Below are 12,520 nucleotides of genomic sequence, written 5' to 3' on the forward strand. Positions count from 1 at the left end.
CTGGTATACTTACAGTATACTTAGTTTTATAGTATAATGTAGCAATAGGACAACTTTTAAGGCATCTTGTTATTCTTCAAGGTGAGCACTTATCTCGTGCTATTGGTAGGCTATCCGGGAAAGGAGGGAAAACTAAGTTTGCCATTGAGAACTCTACAAAGACTCGGATTGTGATTGCAGACGCCAAGATTCATATATTGGGGTCTTACATAACATCAAAATTGCAAGAGATTCTCTCTGTAGCCTTATTTTAGGGTCTCCAGCTGGGAAGGTGTATTCAAACTAAGAGCAGTTACTGTCAGATTGGCTGAAAGGTTTTGATCTTCATATTCGCCATTGTTTGGGGCTCCGTCCCTGATTTTACATTTCATACTTGCTGCACTACTATAGTTGCCAGAGACACGTGCTTGAATTGATTTCTGCTTCCTACATGCATCAACAGTCAAGTTGGCTTTGGGTGCAAATTAGTTTGTTAATCGTTGTATTCAGGTGGGTTTTGGCATTTGAACCATGCTTGTCAAACTAGGTGATGGTGTTAGTATTTTTGGTTTCCTTGAAATACCTTGTGATTAGAATTCCGTAGCTTGAAGTTTAGTATCATGATTTGAAATTGGTGGTTTTTGGTATGATTTGTTCGTAGAAGTCTGTACAGTGCTACTCCAATGGGTACTTCAACACGCTAAAGCCCCCATATATCAATCTGAAATGCTTTGATGGTGGATATACTGGGGAGTGAAGACAATCTTTCCCCTTAAATCTCTCTCGGCACCTTCTCTCCTTTTAGTGCGCTGTGATTCTGACTGGAAAATTAACATAGAACATTGATCAGACAGGTAAAGATTGCTGCAAATACACTAAGCACATGAATCCAGCTGGAAATATACCATCCAGCTTTGGAACGAGTTTGTAGCGATCCTTGATTATCAACTTCTCCTTATCTCAAATGAATCTACCTACAACGATCTTTACCCCAAAAATGTGCAGAAATCATCCAACAATCACTAAGTATTGTTTTAAAGGTAACATGAATACAAAACATCGAAAAGCTGAGGCGTTACAATCACAAGGCTCATGTGCTGCTTTAAATTTGCTTGGTGGTTTGTCATTTCAATTGATGTTTCAATGTCTATTAATACTGAATCGTGGCTGACTATTGATATTGAATGTTACCATCCCAGGAATGAGGTGAATAAACAAGGCTTGCTTTAATCCTCTGGCCAGATGAACGTAAATCTGAGCAAAAAGAGAAAAATGAAGAACAAGAAATCCAAAGAAACGGGCTATCCGCAATTTTAATGGACATTCAAATACATCCCACTTTGTGAGCATCACCGTCACATTCAAACATTTCATCTCTTGTGAAATGTTCATATGAATAAGTTTAAGCTGTGGAAATTAACTTTGGTCCCACAAAACTCGAATAAATCCATCTTCAGCCCCCAAAAAGATACCCTGCCGCTTGATCTTCATTACCATCACAAAAATTTAGAGCCTGTATTACTGCCTCTCTTCCAAACCCTAGCTCAACAAGTCTTGTGACCTTCGCTTCAAATTCTGGTCCCTGAAGATGAACAACTTGGTAAGATTACCGCATAGTCGCAGTGTCAACGGCCGACCATCAGTGGAATGATGAAATTCATGTAGGATAGGTTGTGATGATAGGGTAAAGAAGACAGTAGCCATATATACTCACTTGTGGAAAACCTTTTTTTTTTTCTTTTTCTGTAAAAGTCTAAGTAAAAGAAGGAAGAGAAGCGCAAGAAGAAAAACAAATGTAGCCAATATACAACAAAAGAATCCAACTTTGAATGTACTTTCTTAAAGAAACAAGATGCAAGTTCAAATGGTTTGTGATTGTAAACTACCTGTGACAAGTTACGCGCACCACCTGCAGGCCAAGATAAAGATTGGAAGAACAAGTTAATTTCCCTTACTATTAAACAGAACAATAAAAATACCATAATTTGCATATTGAGCAAGGATGAACAACAATAAGAGAGAGAAAAGATCCAACTCTTGCTTTTAGAACACCAGTCTCTTAAAAGGACGAATCATCAAGGTAATATATTTAGATCAAGGACAGACTCCACATAGTATCTTTGTCTTCACCAATGTCCAACAAGTTGAACCGCCAACCCTGTTGTTCCCTAGGTAAGCCCAAAAACTCATACACCCACAATCACCCAGAGACCAAGTATTTACGTGGTTTCCCAAAATCAATTACATCCACCAGAGAGAGAGTTCCACTGTGTGAAGTAGAGAGCGCAATGTTGTGAAACAGATAGTCAAAGCCTAACACCAAACGAGCCCCAGCTCAACGATAGTCACTCAGTATTTTTTCTCTCACGAGTGTTTACTCACGGCCTCAACACCGGAGGTGGAGCCTCATGGCTCTCACTCACTCCCTATTTCTTCATCTCTGCTCTCTTACTCTCCACCTTGCATAGCCATAATACATGTATTATGCATATATAGGAAGTTGAGGGAGGAAACTCCTAGAGCTGTTAATGCTTGTTCATGCGTGAGATGCCAAGAGTTTCCAATGGCAGCTCAGCCAATCTAAGCCTTGACTCATAGCCAGCCTCGATATCATAGATGACATTATCCCCATCCGATCAACCACTTGGGTGAATTCCGACAGACCCAACTGTACAAGGGGCTGATCAATCCCAACGATTCAACTCCCCAGGGTGGCGGGGTCACAAGTTGATTGTGATGGCAACAACATGTCATTAGTGCATATCACAGTAATCTTTTTTTTTTTATAAGTAAATAAATATATTAGAAAGAATGCATTAAGGGAATGCCGCCCGAATACAAAAAAAGGCCACACGACCAAAAGGCCCTATACACTTTCATGCGAAAGGAAAAGCTCAAACCAATCTAAGAATTGGTCAAGAGACGGAATTGGAATGCCCAAATGCCAGTATTTATTACTGCCAAAAATGCCTGTATATTGAATCATTGCAAACTAAAGAATACTTCTCTAAATCTTCAAAAAATTCCTTCTCTCTCATCTTTAACTTCATTAGTACATGTTTTTTTTACAGCAAAGGAGTCCATAAAAGCTTCTCCAAGTCAACTAGGAAAGACAATGAAACCTGGTTGGATGGACAAATGATATGTTGGTGAAACCTTAAAAATAGCATGTCCAATCAGAGAAACGCCTTCTTTCAGACCAGACACTTGAAGGACAGTTTAACCAGTTCTGAATTTCAGAGGCTCAAACCACAAAACAAATACCAAAGTTTTTTTTTTTTTTTTGTGGGAGCAGCAAAAATCCTGATTCACCTGTTGCATAGGGAGTGGAAGACCATCACGGTCTCCCACAAAAGAAAGCAAGAAACAAACCATCTTGAGACCAGACCCATACCCATTTATCAAACATCGAACAAGAAGCCATTCCCAATGGTTCTTGCAAATTTAATGAAACAAGAAGTTTGAAGGGAGAACTTTGGAGTCGAGTTTTACCAGAGAAATCAAATAAACATTCTGCAGGTCAACTGGCCAGAAGGATCAACTTCTTAAAGGCTTGGTCTTGTCATCATAAACTGATGAAGACCATGTACAGAACTCAAGAGTATATGATGTTTGCATATTCAACTTTTGACCGTATAGTTACAGAAATTTTGCTGAAACAAAGCAGAGCATCATTATTCCTGTTAAAGCATGCACGCTAAATAATTTTATATCTTGGAAGTTGGAATGAACCAGGAAACTGACCTCCAGTTTGCGCATTGCTATTTTCTCTTGATCCAGATGCAGCCTGAAGAATCACAGGGTAAAAACTCAAAAATCGTGTTAAAGCACAGATGGAAATCCACAACAGTTCCTAAACTACATAACTAAGAAGCACGAACATAGACACGGGATACGGACACAACCCAACACGGACACGTCATTTCTCCAGAAATTAGGACACGGACACGTAGGGGACACGTCAAGTGTAAAGTGTATTTGTATTATAGAGGTATGTTATGATTTCGTAATTTGGATAAACGTCAAAGACATTTTAATGTGCCCTGAGCATGTTCCAAGAGTGTTGCCAACATGTTTTAGATTATCCACAATGTGTCTAAGTAAAAGAAATATAAAAAAATATTGGACAAGTTTCTAGGCATGTCCAGTATGTGTCCGGAGAGTGTCATGTCGTGTCCGTGCCCGACACGTGTTGGATACGGATACGTGTGGCCAGTAGACGAGTCCGTGCTTCTTAGCTACATAACATGCAATACTCACACCGGTTCATAACTTTCAACTAGGGCAAAATGCAGAAAGAAGAGATATAGAGTGGGCACTATGAATCACCAAAGATCATAGTGTAACAATGAATTATGCAATAGAAGATGTGCCAAAGTGAACAAATCTACTTTATATAGAAACTTCACAAACCATCCCTTCAAACTCATGCTCGAGTTTTTAAATTTGTAGTTTCATATACCGTTCATGTCACATGTATAACCAATTTCTGAGAGTAATGCAAACTAGGAAAAGTACATGCAATGACAATACCATTTTCTTATTTAAAAAAATGAGCATTTAAATTGATAGAGAAAATGACAACTGAAAAGAACATTGAACATATACTAATCCATCTGGCAATATCTTTGTTACAGGGGATAGGTTTAGTGAAATCAAGAGTATCATTACTTGGGCTCCTGAGCTTGAGGCTTGCTTCAATTTCCTCTCTTCATCTAGATATTGAGATGGAATGTCTTTTTCTGAAATGAGGAAAAAAATAGATTTTATCCAGAAAAAGAATAGTCTGTAAATCACAGAAAAAATCAAGCATTAAGCGGAAAGTTATCTACTTGTAAAGAAGTGAATAACCCCAGTAGCACATCAACTGTGGAATCACAAAACCAACCTTGCAAAAAGGGTACAGAAACCTCTCCTCCACCAAGTCTCAATACATTGTCCTTCAGATCAATTATGCACTGCAACCAGTAGCTTTTTGTCACAAATTTCCATATTGTACTGGGTTTATTAACTTGAGAAGCTTGAAATAATTTGTTACCTGGTGCTTACGAAGCATATCTAGGCCAAAAAGGAAATCCATATTTGGAGAATCCAGTACCAAGAAGGAACAAGGGTAAAATACGTTTCCAATCTAAACAATTATCATGGAAAAGATGAAATGTTAGCTCACAATGGAACGAAAGAGATGCATAAAACATTTTATCTTTCAGTCAAAGAAGTAGAAAAGCAGCTCACAGATCACATCAAACTATACATATACACAAGGCAAGCATACACGTGCAAAATAGACCGTAAAATGATCAGAAAATCAGAGGGAGCAAGGCTACAAGGCTAGTTTCATGGTATGTGCATTACCTTGATTGGAGCAACATGTATCCGTCCTAGTATCTCTGATTGACCAACCCCATGAGCAATGCCCTTATAACGTTGATCTAAGAGCCTCAACAATCTGAAAGAGGATATAACAGCGATCAAAAAGCCTTCCTTCAACAAGATCTTAGATAGAATTTAGTATACAAGGCTTGTAGAGGTGCTCTGTACTGAATTCTTCAGCTGAAACTTCATGTTCTCTCTACATGCAATGGGGTAGCCTTTTAACAAAACAAGGTCACCTATTGAAACTGTTGGTTTATGATTCAAGTAGGGTTACTTTCCACATTTCCATTCTTTGCGATGTTGGAATATTTTTCACCAGAGGATTGCATAAATGACTGTGGCCCTGGATTAAGCGCAAACGTGAAGATCCTATGACCGTTGCTATGAGTTGAGGGAAGCAATACATAAGCACCTAGGCCATAGCTAGACAAAAATCATGTTGCCAGGGATCAACCAAGTATAGTGTGTTAAACCATGACTTGAACGTCTGACTCCATGTTACCAAGTCACGTACGTTGCACGGCATAATGCATTCTAGAGAAATAGAAAAATCTCTTCCAAGTTCCGACAAATAAAGGTATATCAATTCAAATTTCCCCTATTGACTTCATCTATTTTTATATGAAATCGCTCAGATATCATCATAGAAATCACACGAATTTGCACATCAGATCAAACCCCTACCACAAGCTAAAGTGCTAAACAAACTACAAGTAGATCTAGGGGGTTAATCTGATAGACCTTAAGTCATGACCACAACCTTTAAATAGGTTCATTTGCGCAATTGAAAAAGCCAATGTTAATCATTCATATAGCTGCCACTTTATCTGCATAATTGGTGATCCATATCCACACCACATTGTCATTCTTTTCTTAATCATCAATTGATTACAACCCACCTAACTTACTGAAAATTGATCTGAGAACTATCGGCTAGTGCGAAGACCAGGGAATGAATCGGTTGCTCATTTAGATTTGTGGTACAGAAAAACATAAGTCCAGCATAATTTAAACAATTGTCTGCATGTACAAGAAGTACACGAACACTAGATATTCTTAACTCAATCGTGTTGGATTACCAACTTTCTATCTGTGGTATAGAATAACCACTGGCACTGCTAATATGAAGCAAGACGTAATAGTAGTCCAGAAGTATAATAGCACATACCCACAGCGCTCAGCACAGCTTTTAGATATGATTGTCGACTGAGCTCCACTATCAACAAATGCCTGAAAGGAAGTGAAGCAAAAATTTCTTAGTCGTTTTAAAGCAATGGGACAGGATTTCAAGATTAAAGCACCGAGCTATACTACTCAAAGTGGCTGACTCAAATTTCTAAACATCTACTACAGTTGCTCATTGAATTGTGGAGGACATGATACATGGCAGATTTTCGACGACTAAAAAAAAAAAGTAAAGCATGTTTGGGAAAGAAATGAATGTTTAAAGTTCAGTGAGCAATAAATGAAACCCAGTACTGTCACTGCATGTAAAGTCCAAGACAAGAGAAACGGTAAACCAAATAAAGCATGGAGGAAACCATGGCATTTTTTGTCACTACCTTCAACGGGACACCGTTGACTTCCATATCAACATACAACATCACCTGAAAAGTTGAATTTTTGTGATATTTCAATTACCAAGAACACAAAGAATTACAGTTTTTACAAGTAGGCAATGCAGCACTCAATTATACATACCACCCTAGCAAAACCTTCAGGATTGTGTTCTAGAGCAGCTGCCCAGTTCTCATCAATACCTTTCTGCAAACCATACAGCAACAATAAAATGATCATATGAGCAAATATACAGAGAAAGATAGGGCACTATATTACGGGGAAAATAAAAAATAACAGAATAAGTGGTGAACTTATTTTGTAACGGGTGCCTATCACTGTTGGGGTTTCAGAGATGTGCTCATGGACGGTGCCCCTAGACTACCAAATGAATCAACAAACATATCATGATTTGGCATTCATCGCAAGTAAAAAATAAGGGCCTACCCTCTATTTTTAGTGATTGACTAGCCCTTGCAGTGCACACAAGACCAAAAACCTCCCAAACAGTCTTAACATAGAAGGCCAAACTAAAGAAAATATTTCAGAGAATGGGTTCACAAACATGCAAAACAGTGCATTTACTATTTGTCAAAAGAAAAATGGTGAAAGTGCAGATAGCATCAACTAGCCACTTTTGCATGACAAGAGCTGTGAAAAGAAACACCTGGTTTTTGTATCTTCTCGTTTAAACTTTGTAACAAGCTCAAAATCACATGCAGAAACAAACAAAAGCAAATGTTGGAGTTTTCTAACATCTCCTGCACATAAATCACACTAAAACGGACAGATATTTCCCCGAAATTACAATCCAACTAACCTGACGAATAGCAGCTTCGATTTTCTTCTGTGCTTCAACATCAAAAGGATCTGCATAGAGGAGTGCCTGTGTTGCAAAATAAAGAGAACAAGGGTGAACAAGCTGCACGTATCATAATTAACCTTTAAACCAAGGAATTTCTACAGCAATGACGAGTTCTAAATCACAGTAAGTAGTTGGTGCAATTTCATTCGATCTAGTAAGGAATTTCATGTTTTCACAACAAAAGCCACGTCTAAATCATAGTACATTCACATGCAGAACGGTACCATTACGAATCAGAAAGGGGAAGGATGGATATACAGATGGAACACCAAGAACAACAGCCACCAAAGCACAGTGTCACAACTCAAACATTTTGACAAACACCTGGCATGCATCCCACCAACGAAAATTTTTCTGGAACTATCTAGAGTTTCTTTTAGCAATGCGGAAGCCTAGAGGATTCTAGAGAACTTCTAGAACCATCCCCTACAATAATCTAGATTGTTGAACATAATTCTAGACTCGTATAGATATCTGTAGGGAATTTAGGAGTAGAATAATTGGGAAGCTTATAAAGAAAGTTCTAGACTTCTCCCTTGGTGTATAAATAGGTGAGGAAGCTTTGTAATTCAAGTTCATAGTGAAAACTCTTTCTCTCTCTACAAACATCTCACTCTCGTACTCTTTCATCTTTTGGCTTAGTGCAAGCAAAGGCGGGCATAGCATCTAAGGCCGCACGGGTGGGCTTAGAATTAATTCTAAGGCCGTAACAATAGGTAGGGACATAAATATAACTACGAATCATTTGTGGAGAATTCGCAACCATGAAAACATAATACCAAAAAGATGCACTCTTGTTCACATGACGCAAGTGGAGTGGTAGCCCAGAAGTAGGCTCCATAGCGGTTCAGAAGACACATGCCTCTATGAAGAAATGGTAAGAAGTCACACTAATGAGAAATCAGAGTACCGTTCCAAACATTCCCATTATGAGGTTAGAACAGACACTGATTTCAATAAAAAAAAGTTAATGTGATATGGAGGATTAAACAAGCAACAACAACTGGGGAAGGAAAATCAACGTTACTTACTCGCTCCTCGTCCTGTTGACGTTTTAACACAGATTTTTGGTGATGACGCTGCCGTAAAACCTCCTGCAGTCTATTGAGATCATTTCCAAGAAGAACTTGAGCTAATTCAGGATCAGCCTGTAATTCAATAATAACAATTGTATAGTAAACAAACTTATTAGGTAAAGAACAACTTAAGTGCATACCAAGACAACGCAGTAAAGTAACTTAACTCATATGCTCTAAGCTACAATAAGAATTAGAGCCACAAGAAAATTCTTCACGCCAAATAGATAGCTAATCAAACCTGAAATAGTCGTGCCATCATATTAGAATCCTGTCGTATTTGCCGCTGGAAGGCTGCAGGGTTTACAGCAGACCCATCTGGGTTGAAGCCTAATTCATTGGTTGCCGCACTGAATCAATTCATGTCACTTTAGTTAGCAAACAAAGCACATTGATTCCATAAAAAAAAACGAATACGAAAATTGGTGGTAAGCTTCAAAAGCTAGGTATTCATAAACTATGAAAGCAGGACAACATCCGTCAAAACATGGGATTCACATCACTATTGCAATTATGAAGGTTTTAACCACATTTTATATCGATGACGCGATACTCGGCCGACCTATGTGTTGGCAAGGACCAAACAACAAAAAATCACTTAAAAATTGGGTGCTATTACTTGACCTAAAATAGTCATGACTGTTCTGCTAATTCCCAACGAATAGTCTTTCCTGTAATAGACCTACAATAGTTGTGACTGTTCTACTAATTCCCAATGAATAGTCTTTCCTGCAGTTCCACGTCCTGCTAAAAATAGAAATCCCTTACCGCAAACAGGATAAAAGAAGCTTCTTATATACTTAGCATTTAATCCTACTTTATAAACGCATAGCAAATTCTACCACTCAAATTGTTCCAAACAGCAGCTAAAACGAAACCACTATGTGCATACTATAAGTGTTCATAACTAGCAATATGACATCCATAGAACCCGTCTAGCCCATAAAGACACCTGCTTTACCAATTCCAAAAGTTCTTCCCTACTGGTAAGTACCAATTCCAAAAGGGGTCCCTCACCATAAGGCATAAACCACATAGAAAAACATTTTGTTTTTGACATATTTTAGGATAACTTACCTTACCCTAATCCCAACCCAAGCCAGCAACAAGAATATCAACAATTACATGCAGCTACACAACCATTCACATATACAAGCTATGGAATAGTGCAAAAAAGCATACCTTGAAGTAGCAAGTGAGACCATCATGACTAAATCCCCATCATTAACACCAACAGCACTCAATTTCTCAGCATTCCGAATCTCCTTTCCGTTTAACAGCAGCTGCTGTTGCTGGAGCGGCACTTGTGTCTGCTCGCATAAAAGACAATACATATATTATCTATTATGCTGGAAACACCTCTTTTTCCGTGTGAACATCATTTTTTACTCAGGTTCACATTTTAGTTTCCTAAACTATTCCTTTAACCACCTAAAGAAACTGCCAAGAAAGAAGAAACAAGGCAATACATGTATCTATTATTACTACTACTATTAAGGGAACACTCCTTTTGGTTTGGTTAAAAGGTCAGTTAGGCTGGCACACACTTTCTTCCCAATTACCACTTTAACTACCTACAAAATTGGCATGAAGAGAAGGAAAAAAAAAAAATGCAACTCCAGATTTCTTCTCCCCACTTTTCTACTTTCACAGCCTTTAGTGCACTCCAGATTAATCTCAATTCAATCCTTTTCCCTTTCCATGCCCCGCGTAGCACGATTTGCACACATATCGCATGTGCCTGGACATCTAGTGCGTGCTTGTTTGTATGTGCGCGTATATATTTTTAGAGAAGTGCGTGCTTGTTTGTATGTGCGCGTATATATTTTTAGAGAGAGAGAGAGAGAGAGAGAGAGAGGTGTAAGAAGGGCTATCGATCTCACCTCAACCTCAAGTAGAGCTTTCAAGTTCTCGACCTGCCAATGAGGTCAAAGCAAGTCATTAATTCTAACTACCTAGAATCCAGAATGCTGTCTGAAAAAGTAGTGATTTTTCTTTCTTTCTTTTTTTTGGCTAAGAAAAAAAAAGAAGTGATTTTGAGAGGGATGAGAAGAAGTAGAAGAGAGAGAGAGAGAGAGAGAGAGAGAGAGAGAGGGTGGGGGATTACAGATTCGTCGCGATCGACATCTAAGGTGACGATCTGCTCGTCCGCAGTCATTACAGTGATCTTCATCTCCCTCTTCTTCTGTTTTTCGATTCGAATTGTACGAGTTCGATTCAGATTCCTTGGAATTATACGCCTCCTACTTGGGGAATTAGGGGATATGTCTTCCGCTGCGTTGTGGGGGGGTTTTGCGTGAAAGGGGTCTCTTTTCTTCTCTCCTATGTCTGCTTGGCTTGGCTTACTCCCGAAGTATGCTATCGATTGTGACGACGATACACGATACAGGATATATATAATATATAAAAATTCATGTGGGGCTGATAAAGGAAGGGTCAGTTCGCTATATGCCAAGTGCTTTTCGAGTTTTTTCTTATTTTGTTATTTTTTTTAAAAAAAATTGAATTTGTTAATTTTGCGTCAACAAATTTTTTGGATTTTATTTTGAATATTTTTAAAAATATTTGGATAAATGTCATGATTTTTTACTTTTTCGATTATTCTTAACAAGACGAATCAATATACTTCACAAAATTTGGAGCAAAATTAAGATACGTGAAAAAAAAATTGAATAAGAGCAGTACAAGAAAAGACCCAAAAATCTTTGCAGAACTTAACCTGAGCATCCTCGATCTTACTCAATTTTCTACCCAAATTTAAAATAAAAGCTTCATTTGATATGGAGCACTTCAATGGGCAAAGTTAAATCTAAATATAAATTTGAGTAAAAGCTTTATGTTATAGTCGTAAATTTGAGAGGGAGTAAATAGCCTCCAAAAATTTGAGTATGTATTTGAGTGTCCGTTTATTTGGTGAAAATTTTAAGTAGTAAAAAGTGTTGATATGGGTTTAGCCAAGGACAGGAGTGGATTTTTTGGGGTTTTACTCAGATTTTGGTTCTGAATTTAAAATAGATGTCAAAATACCATTTGCTTTCAATAAAAATATATATAAAAAATATACTATCATTTAAACAACAAAGTTAAGAAAAATGAGTTATCTTAAATAGTGGGTATTTTTGTTCACGCAACGCATTTGCAAATTGTATACTATGCAAAAGGGGGGAAATGGGAAGATAATTCATTGGCACGCCTGATGGGACCTCATGGTTCTAAGGGGGTATCACGCCGAGTCATTCGCATGTCAATTCTTTACCTTGAACTGAACGTTGAGATTCAGATAGTGAAGATGAAATCCATTGTCGCAAAGAGGAGCTTGATAGGCTTGAAGTTGAGATCTATCTTTTTGATTAGTTGGATCACCAATGATGTAAAAATAACCTGGACGAGTGCTTCTACTGATATCGACATTGAGAATATACCACCCATATCTTTCCTTCGCCTGTTTTCTAATTGACGACATGACATGCATACAGATTCATAATCCGGAAATTCCGAACTCGTTCAAATTTTTATCCAATCAAACAAGACGAACAGTTCAAAAAAAAGAAAAAACAAGACCTACATACAGACGCATGGAGAGAGAGAGAGAGAGAGAGAGAGAGAGGGGATCATTTGCAAAAGTAGTTGAAAATGAGAGAGATTATTGGACGCCTGCTACACATTC

General features: G+C 38.0%; 1 protein-coding gene across 1 annotated transcript; it reads right to left on the reverse strand.

Moving 5' to 3' along the window:
* Positions 1 to 1,266: 1,266 nt before the first annotated feature.
* On the reverse strand, positions 1,267 to 11,277 carry LOC131329724 (protein DNA-DAMAGE INDUCIBLE 1). The gene is made up of 16 exons (XM_058363070.1): positions 10,961 to 11,277; positions 10,737 to 10,769; positions 10,036 to 10,163; positions 9,095 to 9,203; positions 8,809 to 8,925; positions 7,733 to 7,798; positions 7,057 to 7,119; positions 6,918 to 6,962; positions 6,524 to 6,585; positions 5,335 to 5,428; positions 5,018 to 5,110; positions 4,868 to 4,937; positions 4,651 to 4,721; positions 3,724 to 3,766; positions 1,866 to 1,888; positions 1,267 to 1,561 (listed from the first exon to the last, which is right to left on the reverse strand). The coding sequence occupies exons 1-16, from the start codon at positions 11,024 to 11,026 to the stop codon at positions 1,433 to 1,435; spliced, it is 1,212 nt and encodes a 403-aa protein (XP_058219053.1). The 5' UTR covers positions 11,027 to 11,277; the 3' UTR covers positions 1,267 to 1,432.
* Positions 11,278 to 12,520: the final 1,243 nt, after the last annotated feature.

Source organism: Rhododendron vialii, chromosome 6a (genome assembly GCF_030253575.1).
Source record: "Rhododendron vialii isolate Sample 1 chromosome 6a, ASM3025357v1".
NCBI lineage: Eukaryota > Viridiplantae > Streptophyta > Magnoliopsida > Ericales > Ericaceae > Rhododendron > Rhododendron vialii.

Excerpts from the sequence above, each read along its gene's own strand:
- LOC131329724 (XM_058363070.1), bottom strand. The coding sequence starts at position 11,026 with ATGAAGATCACTGTAATGACTGCGGACGAGCAGATCGTCACCTTAGAT. Across the intron at positions 8,926-9,094 it reads TGATGGCACGACTATTTCAG|GCTGATCCTGAATTAGCTCA; the intron begins GTTTGATTAGCT and ends ATTGAATTACAG. Across the intron at positions 7,120-7,732 it reads TCGAAGCTGCTATTCGTCAG|AAAGGTATTGATGAGAACTG; the intron begins GTTAGTTGGATT and ends TATGGTTTGCAG.